The sequence below is a fragment of the Rhincodon typus genome, chromosome 31 (assembly GCF_021869965.1).
Source record: "Rhincodon typus isolate 14 chromosome 31, sRhiTyp1.1, whole genome shotgun sequence".
Taxonomy (NCBI): Eukaryota; Metazoa; Chordata; class Chondrichthyes; order Orectolobiformes; family Rhincodontidae; genus Rhincodon; species Rhincodon typus.
Window position 1 is genome coordinate 15,774,483 of NC_063362.1, and position 20,977 is coordinate 15,795,459.

Genomic DNA, 20,977 nt, shown 5'->3' on the forward strand with positions numbered 1-20,977 from the left:
TATGATGCTGCTCGGCCTGCTGTGTTCATCCAGCCCTGCACCTTGTTGTCTCGGATTCTCCAGCATCTACAATTCCTACTATCTCTGATTCAACATTATTAACATTCAGTTTTCTATTCTTCTTAACCTTCTATTTTCCCACAATTACATTCCATCTGCCAAGATTTCGCCCACTCACTTAACTGATCTGTATCCCTCTGAGGCCTCTTTCTGTCATCCTTACTACTTAATTTTCCACCTATTTTTGAGTCACCCACAAACCTGGCGACAGTGCATTCACTTTCCTAATCAAAGTCATCATTATATATTGTAAATAAAGCGGCCTCAGCACTGATCCCTGTGGGACTCCACTAGCTGCCATCCTGAAAATACTCACTTTAGCCAACTTTGTGTTTGCTGTCAGTTAGCCAGTCCTCTATCCATGCTAACACACTACTCCAACACCATGGGCTCATTTTATTAAGCAGCCTTATGTGGGGTACATTATTGAATACCTTTTGGATATCCAAACAAAATCACATTTACTGGTTCCCCTTTATCTCTCCTTCTTCTTATTTCCTTAAACAATTAGCATAAATTTGACAGGCATGATCAGCATATACACATACATTGATGAATCGTACAGTATTTTGGGTGCCTATCTGATTTACCTGTGAGAGGTGAGTTTCTTGTCCATATATGCCTGTTACTGTATCTATATATATTAATCGCTTAAATATTTGTATAAAATGACTCCACTCAGCATAGACAGGTGATAGTACTGAAGTTTTGGATCCACAACTCTTTTACAGTGACAATTGAGTTACTTGTCCCTGATGTGCTGTTGGTCGGTAATGACAGAATTCGTACACATAGGTTGATTAGTTATCTATAGACAATTAATTATTTCTAACAAAGTGCATCGTATCCAATGATTATTCACTCTCAATACCAATTGATGTTCTTGGTGCCCAGCGGATTTACCTGTGGAAGGTGAGTTCCTTGTTCTTGCTGCTGTACCTATTGGTACAGTTATAGGCAGCACACGACTTGGGCATGACCCAGTCCCAGCTTCTGCCCCCCACAATAATGGCGGCCTAGCGGCAACAGTCGGCGCGCTGCGACCCCTCACAACAAAATGGCGCCGTTGCTTGGCGGCACAGCCAACACATCCATCCACCCGAAAATATATCTCAGGGCGGCGAATTTAAAAATCCAAACCGCTCCCGGACAGGTCCCCCTCACAGCCCCGCGTGCTTAACTTACGGGGTAAGATTTAATTATAATGGAGATTTTTAAAAAATCCCGGAGGCGCGAGCCCTTTCACCGCAATCGCTGCTGGGATTTTTTGCGGGGTGGGGGGAGGGGTAGGAAAATGCCCGATGACGTCATCGGGCGCACGGCAGGCGGGGTCTCCGGCCTGCGCGATGGCGTCACCGACAATGTAGCGAGTGCCATGTGTTCCTCTATGGGTCTGCTGTTGGGGAAGAGGTCCATTGGCAAAGTATATTTTTCCCTACTGGAAGATTTTGCACTTTCAACAATCAAAAATATAAACAAAATACTCTGGAGACTGTAGATCTGAAATGAAAATAGAAAGTGCTGGAGAGATTGAACAGGTCTGGCTGCATCTGTGCAGAGAGAACACATTTCAAGTTCAGTAACTCCTGCATAGCTCTCCATCTATCAAGCTTCCATGGGCTACGTTCCTCTAAAAATGAGTTGACATTATTTGCTGTTATCTGTTCTTCAACTAATCTCCACAAGCATTTAGACAAAACTCCTGCAAAATCAACTTGGACAGATTGTGGCCATTTGGTCTTTCCCTGCTCGCTCCTATTTTTTCAACTATCAAAAGGCCAACATCCCATAGGAGGTCAAAGAAAACACTTCAAAGACACCTTGAAGCACAGCAACATTGACATTAATGACTGGGAGGACCATGCTGCCAATCGTTTTGTCCAAAAATGTTTGCATTTAAATAGCACCTTTTATACTGCAATACATTGCAAAATGCCAATAAGTTACTTTTTCAAGTGCAGGAACAGGCACAGTGCATTTGTGATCACTCACTGTACTTTAAAGCTTCACATACAGTAACAGATAAATTAATAATTTCATGTTGTCCATTGGGGAATTGATAGTAGTCATGATATCAGGAAGAACACCCTTATTCTTCAATATTACAATGCTTTAAAGTGCACCTGAATGAACAAATTGTACCTCATTTAAATATTCATCTAAAAGACAGCATCTGACGATGGAGAATGTCACCTGCGCTGGAGTATCAACTCCAATTTATCTGATGGAATGACCCTTCAATCCACAAATTTCTATCTCAGGTAAGAGTTCAATCAACTGAGCCAACAAACAAGTCAACCATTTTTTTCTTTCAATCCTTTTAATCAGTTGTACCACTACATTTATTATGTTAACAACAGAAGTAGGCTATTCTGCCTAACAAGCCTGCCCTGCCATTCTAGATCATGATTGATCGTCTTGGTGATGCCATTTGCCCGCACTCCCTCTAAATCCCTTAATGTCATTAGGCTTCAGAAACCTACAAATCTCTGCCTTGAACCTGCACAATGATTGAATCTACACAGCCCTCTAGAGAATTTCAAAGATTCACCACCTTCTGAGTGAAGAAATTTCTCTTCAACTCAGTATTAAATGGCCTCCCAATTTACCCTGAGCACAATAGTTATTGTAGCTGTAGACTTGCCAAAGGGAAACATTCTATCCATATCCATTCATAAGTCCTCTCATTCTTCAATACTCTGGAGAATAGAGACCTAGTTTCCTCAATCTCTCCTCATAAAACAATTCCACAAGACCAGGGATTAATTTGATGAACCTCTGTTGCATTTGCTGTGCGGCCTTTCCCTTTCTGATGGACGTCTTTATTTAAAATCTCTACCATGTGCAGCATTCTGTGAATCAGATTAAGGATGTGGATTATTTGAACACTAGGGCCAACAACATAGCTTGCTGTGTAGCAAAAGAAGCAAAGATTCTGTCTGAATATTGTCCCAACAATATCCAAGCATTAATCTGAATACAAACTATTCAAATTATTCCATCATCACTATCTAGATTGTCTGTTCTGAGGTTCAGAACTGACTAAGTGTATCTATCTTCTGCATTCAAGCATGTAGTCTAGTTGGGAAATATAATGTAGACTTGCCTCTGTATCTAACTTTTACTGCATTTTTCCATGCCTTAAAGTCCTTCATGTGATACAGAAAATAAAGGAGAAATAAGTTACAACAGATTTATTATTTAAAATACCAATAGTTAAATCTTTATTTACAAAATAACTTCCGATATACACGTACAAAGTTTCACAGAAACAAGGTTTTCTTTGTTCCACTTTAACAATTCTTCCAAGGAGACAGTCCAACACTCCCGGCACACATTTTCAAAGTCAGAGACTTGTTACGCGTCCATGATAATCTCGTGCAGGCATTCTCAACAGGAGCAAGAGCAACACTGCCGTTTGAAATAATAACAGTGCTGCTTTGTTTAAAAAAAACCCTCATTTTGATCATTTTCCCTTATCTAAGGAAAGATGTTTTGCATTGGAGGCAGTCTAGAGAGGGTTCACTAGGTTTATCTTGGGTATGGAGGGATCTTCTTATGTGGAGAATTGAGTTGGTTGGGCCTGTACTCATTGGAGTTTAGAAGAATGAGGAGAAGACCTCATTGAGACATACAAGATTCTTAGGGTGCTTGACAGGTAAATGTAGAGAGGTTGTTTCCTCTTGTGGGAGAATCTAAGTTATGGGGCATAGGGTGTAAAAGAGACAGATATTCCTCAAAAGAATATGGTGGAGAGAGAGTTGAGCATGTGATTGATTAATTATTTTTAATATGACGTTGGCTGAGGATTTTTTCCTCCTCTAACAGGTGGATTGTGTAGATCCAGACCCTCTACTTGCTGGCTGTACAGCTATTTTTCACTTGTGTGTGAAAAGTGTGTGTCATCCAGCTAATTCACTGTGGTTAGCAAGCTGAGCTTGATTCTGCCCTTACTCATGTGCCTATGTTCCCAACAGGAACATGGGATAGCAATTGTGAGTGAGAATCCTGCCTGTGTTCTGATCAGAACCCTACTATCAAATCTGTGGCTGCTCTATGACAACTGCCTTCTCACCCCACCATCTCTGTCTTTCTCTCTTGACCCCTCCCTCTGTACATAGAGAGGAAACTTTAAAGGGTTACTCTCTAACAACAAAAGAGAGACCACCAGTTCATTTACTTTCAGTAGAAGGGAAGTAGTTAGGAAAAATTATTCCTCAATAGCAAGGTTACATTACTAATATTGGAGTCTGGGTGATTGATGATGTGAATTAACTCCTGGTATACAATGGTGGTGATGGGGATGCTGGTTGATTGTCAGGCATCTTTAAGTGCTCACTATGTCAATGGCCTACAGCCTCCTTCAGCCTATTTTCACAGGCCAGGGGAGAAAGCTATCATATGGCTGGTTTGAGGTAACCTGACCATTGGTTAAACAGGAAAGGGAGAGGGTTACAGGATACTAATGGAAAGTTGTTCGTTGTGTACAACTGCTCTCAACCTACAATGAGAGGCAAAAGCACTGTGCAGTTTGATTGACTCCAATAAAATGAATGGAGTCAATTCTGTGTTCTTTCCTGTCACTGGAAACAGCAAGTCAAAGAAACACAACTTGGCATTTTTTTTGTAGGATAAGACATTTGAGAGTAAGAATACATGAACAATATTTTACAATATACAATGATGGAAGGTTGAACCAGAAGGATACCTCCTCATCTCCCCAACCCCTTCCTTTTATGGAAAGGGTCAAATGGTGAAGACTTTAGATTTACAATGCCCAAAACAATAGTGTCTGCATCAACTTAAATGCAATTTACAAACCGAGACTCAGTCACAATAGATGACCCCAGAGCTTTCCCAAATGAAGCCACATCACCACTGAACATATTTAAACCACCACACGAGCACCTGTTGAATGGCTGAGGCAACATCTTGGGAACCATAATCATGTTCTACAATATCTTCATGTACTCGGAGGTACAGAGGAAGGAACAGAGGTGGACAAGAGAGGACGATGAGATTTCTCTCTCCCCTTTCACCCAACTCTTCAATTCAAGTTCACAGATTACTGTCCTAAACTCATTGAATGTGCTGCCAAGTAAGGACCAAAAGGACTTAAAAGTAACTGATAGGATATTCTTGCCCTCCTTCTGGCACACCCCCAACCCCACAAAAACAGAGAGGCTGGGTTGCTGTCTTTTTAACAGACCTTCCCCTATCCAGAGCTTTTAACAGTTGATAAAATTTTGAGTTTGTCATCTCCTGCCCTCGCAACCCATAAAACAATTCTTTCAATGCATAGACAAGGAGAAAGTTAATTAACTGATCATTTAAAAGCCATATTCCTGGCACTTAAAAGCCATACTCCTGGATATTTTTCCTCCTAACAGAAGTACCAAGTTTAGTTCTAAATACTGAATTGCAGGCATAAAAATTGTAAAGGCCTCCTTAAGACAAACATTCTCCAAAAAATAATCCAAAATTGGTTGTCTATTCCAAACATTTTAACAGCACGAGTCAAACCTGACAGATTAACCCAGGTTATTACCACACATTTCCGGCAGGATTTTAACTCTTTGTCAACTAGTATGCTCTAAGAATAGCTGGACTTGTTTGGGTTTCGATTGCTGTAAAGTTTAAAGAAAGTGTGGAGGGAGCAAAAAGGCATCAGTTACTCATTTCAACCAAAGTAAATATTGTCATGTTAAAAGTGAAAGTGCCGGAAAGCAAAAATAAAATCAGAAAATATTAGACGTACACAGCAAGTCAGTTGCAACCTGTAAAGAGAGAAGACAGATTTAAGGTGCATCCCCTTGATCAGAACCTACTTCAATCAACTCTCAAATTGACAGAACCATGGTGTATTTCCAACACTATCTGGTTTTATTTCATTTTATTAAATGGCAGGCCATTAGGTATTGATTATCTATTATTCCTTTCTCATTTTGTTTGATAACATTTATGCTTGAAGCCTTTTGTGTATTGCACAGGCCCTGTTTATCTGTTGCAGCTCCCTTAGCAGCAAACATTTCGGGGATTGCACCAAAAATGGAGTGATGGCTATCACTTTCATCATGCAGACCTTGGTGGATTAAGGCTTTTTAGATGCAAGGGGTGAGAGGTAAGAGTGAAGGGAATGGAGAAAGGGGAAGGAAAATATAGTTTATAGCAGTCAGCAAGTTCACTCCCCTCTTCCTGCAAATCAACCCCGAGCCTCCAATTTCCTCTGTGCTCATTTATCCAGGGTGTGATAACAGAAATATTGGCTTAATCTATGTTGATTTTTTGGGTTATCCCTGGAGGCAGAGAGGGTGAAGGGAGAGACACAGATTCAAAAAGCACACAATTCCCGTGCAAACGGATGGAACTCTCTGAACAAGTGCACCAAACTATTTTGTTTTAAAATGCTTTTTTTTTTTTTGATTCCCACCCTCCCTTGTTGCCGATTCAACGTTCTTCTCTCTCTCCCTGAAACAAAACAAAACCAATAAAGATAGAAAGACTCAGACACCTCAGTCGAGGAAGTGCTTCCTGCAGCTGATTCGAGATCGGTTTGATCGCCGAATGTCGTATTTGGAATCTCGACACCTTTGGCAGACGTACACCTCCGGGACATTGGACTTGCGGATTTTGGCACAGGACAGGTGAATCCAGGTGCCGCACTCATTGCATTCAATCATTGGCCTGCCAGCAAACGGCTTCATGCAGTAACACGTCACCAAGTCCCAGGAATCATCATCTGTTTTAAGAGAAAGGTCCAAAGATTAATCACAAACCAGATCAACAATAACTTGCAGTTATGTAGCAACATTCACAAGCCCCAGATGTCCCCAAGTGCTTTATATGCAGTGAAGTGCTTTTAGATAATTTCACTGATAATTGATGTAACATCGAGAAAGCAGCTAAATTGTGCGCAGTGAGATCTCACGAATGGATGATGACTGGATAATCCGTTTTAGCGATGTTGATGGGTGAATATTAGTCAGAACATTACAGAGAACTGTCCTGATCTGTTTTGAAATAAAGGCCTTGGAAACATTCGTCCACCTGAAAAAGCACAATTAGGGATGTGCAACAAATGCTAGCCCAGCCAGCGAAGCCCACATCTCATGAATGAATGAAAAGGAAAATGGGAGGTAAACTTTGTTTTAATGTCTCATTTGAATGAGGGAATCTCTGATTGTGCAGCACTCCCTCAGTACTGCAATGCAGGCGTCAGCTTCAATTTTGTGGCTCAGGTTTCTGGAATGGGACTTTGAAACTCTTTTACGGGACATTAGCGCCACTAGCTGGATCACCACTCATTGCCCTTCTCTAATTACCCTTGAGAATTTGGTGACGAACTGCTGAAGTCTATGTGATGTAGGCTGCATCCACAGTGCCATCAAGGAGTTGTTCCAGAATTTTGACTTTGTGACAGTTTCTAGTCAGATGGTGTACACCTTGGACAGGAACTTGTAGCTGATGTTGTTCCCATGCATCTGCTGGTCTTGACCTTCTAGATGATAGAAGTTATGGGTTTGGAAGGTGCTATCAAAGCAACCTGGATGAGTTACTGCAGTGCATCTTGTAGATGGTAGAGACTGTTGCCACCATGAGTCAGTAATGGAGGGATTGAATGTGGAAGGTGGTGGATGGCGCACCAATGAAATGGGTTGCTTTGTCCTGGATGGAGTTGAGGCACAGTCAGTAGGCTCACACGTGATGAATAACTATTTCCACAAAGATTGGTGGATTACCTGAAGTTGTCCTGAGGATAAGTCAGGCCAAGTTTCATAACCAAGTTGAGAGGAGTGCAAGAAAGTTTGATGATGAAATAACAGACGGATAAGAACACATGGACAAGGCAAAGCTTGGTGCTTCTCTCTCTCTCGCTCTCGAATTAACATAGACCTGAACACTTCATTTAAGTTGTATATTCACTCATGTCCAAGGCCATCAAAAATTTCTCAGTCCAATTTCAAAAGACCACTCCTTTGTTTGACCAATCTGTTATTTTCCTAGTACTTCTCTGGTGTGGAATTTTGCTTGTTTGGAACTGGATTGAGACTGACCAAAATCATTTCACAGAGAAAAAGACAACACACTGGAACAGGTGGAGACCATTCAGTCCCTCAAAATGTGTTCCACTACTCAATTGTCTCATGGTTAATCTACACTTTACTCCATTACCCTGAATAGACTTGCACAACCAGAATCTTTTGATCTAAACAAAAATCAGAAATTCTGAGGAAGGGTCACTGCACTTGAAGCATTAACTCTGTTTTCTCTCCACAAATGGTGCCAGACCTGTTGACTTTGTTTAAGATCTCCAGCATCCACAGTTCTTTGTTTTATTTCAGAATCTATTGACCTCAGGTTTGATGTTATCCATCGACCCCAGTCTCAAAAGCTTTTTGGGGAAGAGAATTCCAGATTTCCACTGCCCTTTATGTGAAATAGTGTTTCCTGACATCAACGCTGAACAACTTTTTCCTATTTAAAAAAATATGTTCCTTATTCTGGACTCCCCACCACATGATCGTGAGAAAATATCAAACTATTAAGTAGGTTAAACACCTCATTAAATCACACAATCTTTGAAACTCGAGGGAATAAAGCTCAGTCCATAAATGTCTTGGATTTCTCAAGCTATAATCCGATTATAATTCCTACAATGTTCATGATCTGAAAAGGACGCCTACTTAGCTGCCCAATAATCTACAGTCAAAGAAGAATTCATTTTACCTGTTACTGCAGGTGTTCAGTTATACAAATCATGGAGGTCCTAGGTATCCTTGCTGCTGCTGAGTTTTCAGCAAGAATGGCTTTGGGAGAAAGTATAATTGACTTCATACCCCTTGGACAAGGGACAGAATCAATCAAGCAACTCTTGTTGGAAAATAAATGTAAACAGCTGGACAAAAATATCTTGGATGGGTTTCCCCACATTTGGTGACACGCACTACCTGATAGCAACAGACTCAAACCCCAAACACAGTCAGAACCTCAAGAGTAAAGGGAGGTGGAAATATTCTTGGAAATGTCAGCTCGTGAGAAAATACAATGTATATTTATCCTCAATTATTTCAAGGATAATTCTTTAGTTCACTGAGGTGTACACCAAGCAATAGGGCTAGTATGAGGTTGATAGACAGCAGCTTTTCACAGGCTGGGCTATACTCAGGATTGGACAGATTTGACACTGGGAAATTGGCCCAAGTCCATGGCAATTAGGTACACATGCAAGGTAGTGAGTACTGTTGCAGGGATTTCAAGTAATTGTAGGTGCAGTATGAGAACCAGAATCATAGATTCAAGACATTCTGGCCAGGTTGTGAAGATCACTGGCCCTTTGGACAGTCCTGGAGGTGGTCTTTTGCCGCTAGTCCTAGTTGTTACATGTATGTCAACAATATTGTTGGTTATCGTCCATTGCTAGTTCTGACAGTTAGAAAGTCCCAGTGCTTATAATTTAGCACTGGTACTAGCTTTGATAGTCATAGGTCTATCAATAATATATTCTGTATAAACTGGTCTCTAATCCTGTCCATTACAATCCTTCACTTACCATGCTAATTATAATCTGTCAGTAATATGGATGATTACAGCTATGCCATTGGTGACAGTCGTTTTGATGGCTTAGCTGAGAACAGGTGGTCTTGCGCACAAAACCAATCAAATCTGGGATGGTTCTAATCCACAGAATTTAGGCCCACACAGGAAAAGGTAGCTTAGTAACTGAGGCATAAGGGAGCACCCAGAGACTGTGAATCACACTATGTCAGTTTCTCTTGAGACACTTATTGATCTGCTGCAGATGTAGGAACACCCACTTTGCAGTTAGAAAGTTCCAGAATTTTGACTCGGCAACAGTGAAGGCACAGTAATAGTTTCAAATGTTGTGGGGCTGGGAGGGGAACTTCCAGCTGGTAAGTGTTCCCATGCATCTGCTACCCTTCTCCTAAGTGGTAGAGGTCACGGGTTTGGAAGGTGCTGTTGAAGTAGCCTTGGTGAGTTGTTGCAGTGAATCTGTTGGATGGGTTGGGGTTAGGATTGTGCATTGGTGGTGGAGAAAGTGAATGGTGAAGGTGGTGGATGGGGTTCCAATCAAGTGGGCTGCTTTGTCCTGGATAGTATGGAGTTTCTAGAGTGTTTGTGGAGCTGCACACCGCCAGACAAGTGGAGTATATTCCATCACACTCTGGATTTGTGCCTGGAAAATGGTCAACAAAATTTGGGGAGTTGGTGAGTGTGAACTATTTAACCTTCCAAAAACTCACTTACCAGAATCCACCATGATATCTTCATCATTCCCAGTTGTGTCCACGTCCCTGAACACCACCTGCTTTCCCTGACGGAAAACAGTCCTCTGTCGTTCTACTTTCTCACATTTTATCGTCTCATTCAGCACATTTGCTGCAGTAGCTGGCACAGAAGAACTGTCCTGGCCTGCGCTTGGAGTGTCCGTGAGGGGCTGTGGAATGAGGGGCTGCTGTTCGAGGGTCTCCGAAGTGATGGGCTGCTGATCGAGGGTCTCTGGGGTGAGGGGCTCCTGATCAAGGGCCTTGAGAGCAAGGGGCTGCTGATTGAGGGGCTCCAGGGTGAGGGGCTCCTGATCAAGGGCCTCAGGAGTGAGGGGCTGCTGAACGAGAGGCTCTGGAGTGAGGGGCTGCTGATTGAGAGCCTGCTGACTAAGGGCTTCCTGGGAGAGATGCTTCAGGGAAATAGAAGCTGTTGTCGCATCCTCTGCTCCACGAACAGGAGAAAATGCACTGGTTTCTGCGACGGAGTCAGGTGGCTCCTGCTTGCTGGCCTCTTCAATCTGTGGTTCTTCTAGCCTCAGACTGTCCTCCTTTGCCTTCATCTCATGCCTCCTCTTCACCTTGTCGGGCTTCCTGCGGTTGAAAGGAGGCAGCATGAAGCTGCCCGATTTGTGATGTTTCAGAAATGAGTATGGCTTGGCCTTTTTGAAACTGCTGTAAGTTTTTCTGCCTTTATTGCTGCCAGGGACAGACAGTGGGATGTCCCAAGGTTCACTCTCCACGGTACTGCCCGTGCTGTTGGGAGGGCTGGAACTGGTCCGAAGGGGCACCTCCTGAAATGCAGAAAGATAACAGGTCAATGAGCTGCTGCAGTTTCCCCTCACACCGTGGCGGAAGATAATAAGTCAGCTGATGCCGAGTAGACAGCATTTTTGACATCAAGTCAGAAACTCACGGGTTCAAATGTTACACCAAACATTTAAGCACATACTCGTATGTGAAGTTGACCATTCAGCCCATTGAGTCTGGTCTGCTTTTCAGTGAGATCATGGCTGATCTGATCATTCTCAACACCACTTTCCTGTCCTTTCCCCAGAACTCTTGATTCCCTTACTGATTAAAAGTCTGTCTTAGCTTTGAATTTCTTAACAAGCTAGCCTTGATAACCCTATGTGGTAAAAAAATTTCCACAGATTCACTAATATAGTGATTGGAGCGAGGGCCAGGTGGATCTCATCAACCATGAGATCTTTGATGGGGGTTGTTAACTTGGGCCAATCAGGGAGCCCTGGCTGACAGATATAAACAGGAGATTAGCATTGCCCTTATCGGCTTTGCTTGTTACTGGTTCACTGACCGCATGGGTGTTTTTCCTGGTTGTGAAAAAAATATAAACAAGAGATTCAGAGAGTCTCTCCAGTCTAGGGACTGGTTCTCGGCTGCCTGGTCAGAGCCCATGTACTATGCACACGTAAATAACAGGTGACTTGGTGATGGGATATCAGCCTCTGTGCAGTTACTTCAACTATCCTCTGGGGAAAAATGAAAGTCTTCTTTATCTCTTTCTTAAATGGATGACCCTTTACTCTGAGATAATGCCCTCTGAGTCTAGACTCTTCCCACAAGCAGAAAAAACCTCACAGTATCTACCTTGTCAAGCCTGTGAGAATCTGCCAATAAGGTCTCTCACTCTTCTAAACTCCAATGAGTACAGGACAAATCTAAATCAACCTCTCCTCACAAGACAAGCCCTCTGTACCCACAATTCTGAAGAAGGGTCTAGGCCCGAAACGTCAGCCTTCCTGCTCCTCTGATGCTGCTTGGCCTGCTGTGTTCATCCAGCTCTAGACCTTGTTTTCTCTGTACCCACAATCAGTCTAGTTAACCTTATCCAATGCCAATAAATTTTTCCTTAGATAAAACGCCTAAACGGTTCACAGTATTCTAGGTTCATGCCTTTCCAGTGCCTTGAATAGTTTTAGCAGGACTTCCCTACTTTCATATTGAGTTTCCTTTGAAATAAAGGCCAACATTCCATTTGCCTTCCCTATTACCCACTGAACTTATATGCTAGCCTTTTGTGATTCATGGATGAGGACACCAAATCCCTGTGTGCTGCAGCTTTCTCCATTTAAATAACGTTCAGCTCTCTGTTCTTTCTTCCAAAAGTGCATAACCTTACATTTTCCACACAATATTCCATCTGCCAATTTTCTGTCCACTTGCTTAGCCTTCTGTAGACTCTGTGCCATCCTCACCACTTGCCTTTCCATTCCTATTTTTTGCCATCTGCAAACTTGGCTATTGTACACTCACTTTCCTCGTCCAAGTCATGAATTCATATTGTAAATAATTGTGGCCCGAGTATGCTTACTGTGGCACTCCAGTGGTTATAGGCTGCTATTCTGAAAATATCCCCTTTATTCCAACTTTCTGTCTTCTATTAGGTAGCAAATCCTCTATCCTTTCACTATGCAGTCAACACCATGGGCTTCTATCTTATTAAGTAGCCTCATGTGCAATATCTTATTACCTTTTGGAAATCCAACTACATTATATGTACTGGTTCCCCTTCATCTATCCTGCTTGTTACCTACTCAAAGAATTCTAAGAAATATCTCAGGCACGATTTCCCTTTCATGAACCCATGCTGACTCTGCTTGATTATATTATGCATTTCTAATGTTCTGCTATTACATCCTTTATAATAGTCTCTAACATTTCCCAATGATAGATGTTATGCTAACTAGCCTATAGTTACCCATTTTTGCCTCCTTCCCTTTGCAGATAAAGGTGTTACATTGGCAGTTTTCCAATTCTCTGGGACTTTTCCAGAATTGAAGGATTCTTGGAAGATTACTACCAGTTCATCTACTAGCTCTCAAGTTGCTTCTTTTACTAGTATCCTAGGATGCAAATTATCAGATCCAGGGGACTTATTGAGCTTTAACCTCATCAGCTTTCCTAGTAATTTTTCTTCAGTGACAGAGATCATCTTTAAGCATGATCAAAGTCGACACTCTGGGGAGGTACTAAAGAACTGGAGCACTCTCATGGATTTTTTTTTAAATGAGGAGGCCTTAGCTATCCTCTCATGAAAGATCCTGTTGTACTTTTTTTTTTAAAAGAGATGATTAGGGGAGTTCTCTCTTGTAACATAAGTTAATGTTTATTTCTCAACTAAAAAAAGAACAAAATGTATTTGGTCATTAATTAACTGCTCATGAAACCTTGCTGCACACAGATTGGCTGAAACATTTCCAGCATTACGAAATTGGCTGTGAGGTGTTTTGTGACATCTGGAGGTCATGAAAGGTGCTGTAGAAATGTACATTTTCTTCTTTTTTTAAAATAATATCTCCACCCACTCCTTTATACAGCCTTAGTCAACAGGTGACCCCCAAAAGCTAACAAAATCCATGAAAGCCAACACTTTGAAGTGGAGTCAGTTTCATACAGTCAAACAGAAAACTTGTTTGATCAAAAGTCCCTGGTTTTCTTTGGGAATTGGCACATTCTAAGCGACATGCTTGGAATGCCACAACATTAACAGGAAAACAAGAAGTTCTACCCATAAACGGGATTGAAATAAGAAACAGATTACACTCAACTATTTGCTCAGTGTAACAAAATGAGCCCAGAAGCTAACTGGGGAGTGACTGCTTACTGTTCTGCAAACCAAAACATCCAGCCCTCAAAGCACTTTATGTGATATCTCTGTAATACATGTCTAGAAAATGGGAGGGGGGAGCTGGGCAGTGGTGGGAAGTTTGCCTATCAAATTCAGGCCAATGATGCCCTTTTTAAAAGAAGGCCTCCATTCTCCCTAATTGGACATTGTTACAGAGATGCCATCTCTGGGTGGTGTTAAAGGGTCTCTGATGCTGACACTTGAAGATGGTTACCAAGTGAAAGTGAAGTAGGCCAGGTAGGAATCATCAAATCCTTTCTCCTCCTCCTCCTCCCATTCATATTCCCCTCACACCCTTTTGTGGATAGCTTCAATCAAAATCATGCAAGTTTTGTTATACATTATTCCCTGTTTTTAAGGACACTGGTAAGCACACTTAAAGAAAAGTATATGCCCATGTTTCTCCTTCATTTATCACCTTCCTTTCCTCTTCAATGCTAGGGTACAGGTTCCTTGATCCCAATTCCTCGTTAGTATCTCAGGTGTCACCATTACCAAACAGTGACTGTCTGAACAATTTAGTGGGATCTCAGCCAAGCTCACATTGCCCTTATCTGAAGTGCGCACAAACTTATGAATTATGACTAGCCTATGCAGCCCCTCAATCCTCCATTACCTAGTAAGATCCTAGCTGATTTGATCAGTGGTAGGGCAGACTGTGGGTAATCAGATCAACCATGACCTTATTGAACAGTGGAGCTGGCTGAAGAGGTCTACTTGTAATTTGTATTCAATAGTGGCCTCCACTTTCTTGTCTACTCCCATACACTTTGACTTTCTTGTCAACCATGAATCTATCTAACTCAGCCTTAAAAATATTAAAATGACCCAGCTGCTGTTCCTCTCTGAGGAAGAGAATTACCCAGACCTTCCAGACAAACATATTCCCTTTGTCTCTGTCTAAAATTAAAGGGGTCTCCCAATTAAAACATCCTTTCAGTGGCCACAGTTACTTTCTGGCGATCAGGAGCAAGATCCATAGTTAAATTTTCCCCTTCCTGGGGTTCAACTGATCTGCCTTTGTTGTCAACCTGGTCGAGACCTGTTAATTCAACTTAGAAATGAATTATGTAAGATAGAAAAAGACAGTTTGACCCCCCCAGTATCTGTGTTGTCTTTTTGAAAAAGCTATCTCATTATTCTCATGCTGCTTACTCTTTCCACTAAGCCTTAAAAGTTTCTCCTTCCATTAGCCCAGCTGGACTGTTTATCAATTCCCATTTTTAAAAAAAATCATTATTGAATCTGTTTCTATCACTCTGTCAAGACATTGTATTCCAGATCAGGAATCAAACCTGGGACTTTCCAGGTCACTTCATCACTGGATGAATGCATTGCACCATTGGATGGAGCTTGTCACCAATACTGGAATTGAAATTGTGACATTATCCACATCACTTGTATGTTGTTCCCTACAACCCGAGCAGGAAAGATTGTTACTTGGTCAAATTGCAAAGTGACGGAGAATAAAAATTGGGAGTTTGAAACAGTTGAACTCACTTCTTGAGGGTAGGGGATGTAACCAGCATAAACCAAGACAAACGTGCAGAATTTGTTAAAATCTTCCACTGTCCTACACCTTTTATCTGTTGGAGTATAATCCTGGGGAAAAGGGAGAGCAAGGTTAGATATGAATTTGTGCAATCGGTACAGACAAACTAACCAACCATTCTCTGGTCATTGGTATGCAAGTTAATATAGCTTTATGAAATTTTCCAATCATCACTAATATTTCAAAACTTTCAGCATCTGAACAGTTGTTTAAAATCAAGCAGTTTCTATCATTATCTAATAGTAAAGTAATGGATTATAGGGACAGTATGACTGGAAGAGGTGGGATTCTTGCATTGTCATCCCCAAAATTTCAATGATGTTTAATAGTAGGTGAAATTTTCATCCTACTTTCAGCTAAGTAATACTGGGATTCAGTGCGAGTGGGTACAGATCTGCCACCGTATGTCAACTGAAAACATTCTTCTGAAGCTCTGTTTTCCTGTGTAAATGGTGCAATACAGATGCAGATCCACTTTTGTTTGTCATTTATATAAATGATTCGGATTAGAATATAGGAGGCATGGTTAAGAAGTTTGCAGATGACACCAAAATTGGTGGTGGTATAGTGGACAGTGAAGAAGGATACCAATGATTACAAAGAGATCTTGATAATTTCAGTCAATGGGCTGAGGAATGGAGATGGAGTTTAACTTGGATAAATGTGAGATATTGCATTTTAGTAATACAAACAAGGGCAGGACTTATACAGTTAAAACCGAAAAACTGCAGATGCTATAAATCAGAAATAAAAACAAATTGCTGGAAAGTTTCAGCAGGTCTGGCAGCATCTATGGAGAGAAATCAGAGTTAATATTTCGGGTCAAGTCACCCTTCCTCAGAACTGATGGTAGTTAGGAAAATGCTAGTTTTTAATGCAGAAGATAGGGTGGGGTGGGGGAAGGGGTAAACAATAGGTAGGGATAGAACCCAAAAACAGAGAACAGTTGGACAAAGGAGTGGATAATGATCTGGTTAGTAGGGTGTATAGCTACTAATGGGGACTGTTAGTGGCTAACAATGGGTTGTGTGTAATAACTGACTATGTGTTAACAAGGCCTGAAAGGACATGGGGGAGCTCAAGCCTGAAAGTTATTGAACTCAATATTCAGTCCAGAGGGCTGCAGGGTCCCCAAGCAGAAAATGAAGTGCTCTTCTTCGCCGAAGCACTGCAGCAAGCCTGAGACAGAGATGTTGGCCAGGGAACAGGGTGATGTGTTGAAGTGGCAGGCAACTGGAAGCTTGGAGTCTTCTCTGCAGACAGAAGCAGTCACCCAGTCTATGCTCCATTTCCCCAATGTAGAGGAGACCACGTTGTGAGCAGCAAATGCAGTAGATCAGATTGTGTGAAGTGCAGGTAAAGCATTGCTTTGCCTGGAAGGTGTGTTTGGGCCCTCGGATATTGAGGACGGAGGAAGTAAACTGATAGGTGTTGCACCTTTTATGTTTGCAGAGGAAGATGACCTGAGGCTATTGGGATGTGTTGGGAGTGAAGGAAGAGTGAACCAGGATGTCCCAGGGTAATGGTCCCTGCAGAAGGCTGACAAGGGAGGGGAGGGAAATGTGTGTCTGGTGGTAGCATCTTGCTGGAGGTGGCGGAAATGGCAGCTAATGATCTTCTGGATGTAGATGCTGGTGAGATGGTAGGTGAGGACTTATACAGTTAATCATATGGCCCTGGGTAGTGTTGTAAAACAGCGAGAACTAGGAGTTCAGGTACAGAATTCTTTGAAATTTGCATCACAGGTAGACAGGGTGATTAAGAAGGCATTTAGCACGCTTGCCTTCACTGCTCAGACCTTTGAATGTAGGAGTTGGGATGTCACATTCAGGTTGTACAGGACTTTGGTAAGACCTCTGTGTGCTGTTCTGATCGCCCTGTTATAGGAAAGATATTATTAAACTGGAGAGGGTTCAGAAAAGATTTACCAGGATGTGCCAAGATTGGAGGGTTTGAGATATAAAAATAGACTGGAAGGGCTGGAACTTTTTTCACTGGAGCATAGGAGATTGATGGATGACCTAGAGAGGTTCAGTAAATCGTGAGGGGCATAGATAAGGTGAATTACAAGGGTCTTTTCCCTGAGATGGGGGAGTTTAAAACAAGGGGGTATATTTTTAAGGTGAGAGGAGAAAAAATTGAAAAGGACATGGCAGGGGGCAACATTTTTTGCACAGAGAGTGGTTCATGTGTGGAATGAACCGTCAGAGAAAGTGGTGGATGCAGGTACAGTTACAAAATTTAAAAGACATTTGGATAAGTATATGAACAGTAATGATTTGGAGGGATATGGGCCATGCGCAGATAGGTGGGAATAGTTTAGTTTGGGAACATGGTCGATGTGGACTGATTGGACTGAAGGGTCTGTTTCCATGCTGTGTGACTCTGATTGGCCCAGTGCTTATGGATGGCCAGACAACAATTTGAGCAGTGAGTCTCAAGTAATTTTTCAAGATTTAAACCTAATTTTGGCTCCATTACCATAAACACTGCAGAACAAAGAAAAGGAAGACCTTGTTATTAGTCACAGTGTGCAGCTAGAATAATGTGCAGCACTCAGCACAGTCGAAATTTTGCACAGATTTGGGCAAAATCTTTCAAATCAACGTCTCATGAAAAAACTAATTCGGCAATCAATTGTTCCTGACAAAATGGTACTGACTTACATATAAAATTATATATTAGAAGATATTTCAGTGCAATTTCTAGGTAAAGGGGACACATAACACTTTAGCTGCCTCAATTGCCTCTTGGGCTCTGTTTCTAAAGGTGGACCTCCTGGTCAGATCTGGAGCGGAGTGTCCGATTAAACTTCAGGCACCAAGCCTCCAGAACGATTGTACTTAATCCTCCCCAGCATCACATTCTATTTTCTTGGTGAGTAATGAACTGCCTTAGAATATCGCTCAACAGACGGGAATGGGATTACTGCCGGGGACGAAACAAGGAGCAGAAGGTTCTAGTCAGGAAAACTTGAAGATAGACAATACGAAAACAATTTGACCTCTGTTATCTAAACCCCGATAGTCCACTTATTAGCCGGATTTATCAACTCCCACTCACTTAAAGCAAGATCGCGCGTTTCGTCCATTTGAAATAAAAATTCGTCCCACTGATCAAAAAGTAGGTTTGCTGTGGCAACCGCTCTTTCCGATTTTACAAATTTCCCGAGGATTGAGCTGCTCGCTGTTAAAACTCAGATTGATGTATCTCGGGGAATCCACAATCCGGGGGGGGGGGGGGGGGGTTCCATCTACCCACAATACAACATCCCCAACTGACTGTACATTTCACCATTTAACAAAGGGACCGATTCATTCCTGTACACTTGATACATTTTACTACCAGTAAAACATTTTTCATTTTAACCATAAATTAAACGGCCTGCTCGTGGGGCACATTCCCGTACAAAATCATCATTTTGATAAAAATTGTTTTCTTTTTTAAAAAAAAGTAGAACAACCTGGGTTAGTAAAATCGAAGTGTGTGGGATTAGAGTTCGGGGCAGATGTGGAGGAGGTCACAGGAGGCGCGGGACGATTAACTAGGAAAATAATTTTTTTTGAGCAAGGAGGGAAGGATAGGGGAAAAAAAAAGGGACGGGTCAGAGGCAAGATGGCGAATATTCATCATTAAAAAAACACACACACACACACCGGGATTGGCGATCCCTGAGGACCAGGCAAGCAGCAGACTCTTGGAGGGGAGGGAATTTAAAAAAAGAACAGCACTGATTTAAAAGGAAATGTCCCCCCACCCCTGCAACAATACATTGCTAACTTCGAATAGGGGCACAGCAAGGCAGTGAGACACATTTTAACACAAACCTATCTGCTCTGATTAACAAGGGGTCTTAAAAATTACATACAGGTATGGTAAATTGACAAGATGGCGCGACATATATAATCGGACCCCTGTGGGCATGAAATCGATCCGACTGTCGACTGAAATCGATCACTTTTAAAAACAAAAATCAAATCTAAATTCTGACCATAGGAAGATCCAAAGACCTCTGCCGTTCAGGTCTTTTAGAATTAATGTTATAGAATTACCTCTGAGTCGAAAGTTGAGGGCGATGCAGAATCCATGTCTGTAACGAAGGGAGAAAAAAAAATTAGTTTTTTTTCTCCCCTGAAGAGATTTGAGGGGGGAGGGGAAGGGGGGGAGGGAGAATCCAAAGGCGAGATCTGGCGGAGTTCAGGCAGCCGGCAGAATTCGCCATAGAGGATATGGAGACAGATCAAACTTTGAAGTTACTAGCATACCCCTATCCCCAATCCTTACAGCTCCCCCACCGATGTGTAAAGACCACCCCGAAATTAAATGGGGATTTAATCGGGGTGGGAGCTTTTAAGCATATTTCGCAAAGCTGATCATTAACACTCCGAAACAACGAGATCAGACTGGTGGGGGTTGGGTTAAAATATTAAAGCAGAAACCTTCCGATTTCAACACGGGGAAGAGTTTTCAGGGGACTGGAGTAATAAACTGGCGACTGATATCCGCATCGACATTGCCATCCCTCTCTGGAGAAATTAACAGTAAAAGACGCCGAGCGCGCCTTCAATTAATGGTTTAAAAAAAACACAAATAAAATATGTCTATCTAGTCCGACAACTGCTTGAAATTTATCAGAAATAAAAATCGTCCGATGGAAGAGAAAGAAAGTTATTAATCGTTTAAACGTAACATTTAAAATGAAGAGAAAAATGTAGGATTCTGGATCCCACCTTGGTAAGATTCTCTGGCGACACGATTTGTCATTTTGTATAAAGTGTTCTTCCACATTCGAGGCTCGACTGTAACGGTATTCCTCCAGATTTAATCGGTTTCCACAAAGAAAATAATAATTAAAAATAAATTGATACCTTTCCCCGCCGAATGATACACTGTAACAAAATCCTGATGTCAACCCTTAATCTTCATGTAAATGAGGTTTCTTCCATCAGCCTCACAGCCTTAGGGGAGTACCGGCAAGTGGTCTTCTTAAAATACTAATTTTACAAAAGGAAAAATAACTTTGACACATACAACATGGTTAATACAAATAAAATTGCCATCCTGTAAATGTGTACCCTGTTTATTCGAGGCTAACTAATGTTTTTTTGATAAATCCAGGACATGTATCCTACCTCTCCCTCTGGCCGTTATTGTGTCGAAGCCAACCCTCCGAAATAGTTGCGAGTAGGAATTTGCAAGAAGTTTTTTTTACTCTTATCTCCCAAATTCACTTGTAAAGTGGACGGAGGGAGATGGGGAGGTCGGAAGGGCGGCTTTTCTGAATAGATTTCGGGTGAGTGCTGCTGGTTTTAATTTCTTTCCTTGCTCTCGAGCAACCCCCTTCCCTCCCATTAAAGAACCGATGGGGTGGAGGGAGGCGGATTCCAGACAGCTTCAGCAAACGGACCTGTGTCAGTTCCATCGTCTATT

At 41.9% G+C, this 20,977-nt stretch overlaps 3 protein-coding genes across 6 annotated transcripts in view; 1 reads left to right on the forward strand and 2 right to left on the reverse strand.

Annotated features, from left to right (window-relative positions):
- The window catches only part of thap3 (THAP domain containing, apoptosis associated protein 3), a 37,829-nt gene extending 36,502 nt beyond the window's left edge, over positions 1–1,327 (reverse strand). For 2 of the 3 annotated variants that reach the window (XR_007265320.1, XM_020530841.2), the window contains exon 1: positions 964–1,229. Coding sequence is in view for 1 of the 3 variants with exons in the window: in XM_020530841.2 (XP_020386430.1) it covers positions 964–1,037 (74 nt within the window). In the remaining 2 variants the exon portion in view is untranslated. The other variant, XM_020530842.2, reaches the window with a different exon arrangement.
- Positions 1,328–3,305: 1,978 nt separating this feature from the next.
- phf13 (PHD finger protein 13) lies at positions 3,306–20,733 on the reverse strand. Of its 2 annotated transcripts, none has more exons than XM_048615247.1 (6): positions 20,680–20,733; positions 20,278–20,360; positions 19,600–19,637; positions 15,496–15,597; positions 10,327–11,137; positions 3,306–6,799 (listed from the first exon to the last, which is right to left on the reverse strand). In XM_048615247.1, the coding sequence occupies exons 2-6, from the start codon at positions 20,333–20,335 to the stop codon at positions 6,573–6,575; spliced, it is 1,236 nt and encodes a 411-aa protein (XP_048471204.1). In that variant the 5' UTR covers positions 20,336–20,360; positions 20,680–20,733; the 3' UTR covers positions 3,306–6,572. The 2 variants fall into 2 exon arrangements, with proteins under 2 accessions (XP_048471204.1, XP_048471203.1); XM_048615246.1 differs by having other exon boundaries at positions 20,278–20,541; positions 20,680–20,724.
- klhl21 (kelch-like family member 21) overlaps positions 20,734–20,977 on the forward strand; it is a 129,562-nt gene continuing 129,318 nt past the window's right edge. The window contains exon 1 of the mRNA XM_048615242.1: positions 20,734–20,840. The gene's annotated coding sequence lies outside the window, so the exon portion shown is untranslated. The remainder of the gene's footprint in view (positions 20,841–20,977) is intronic.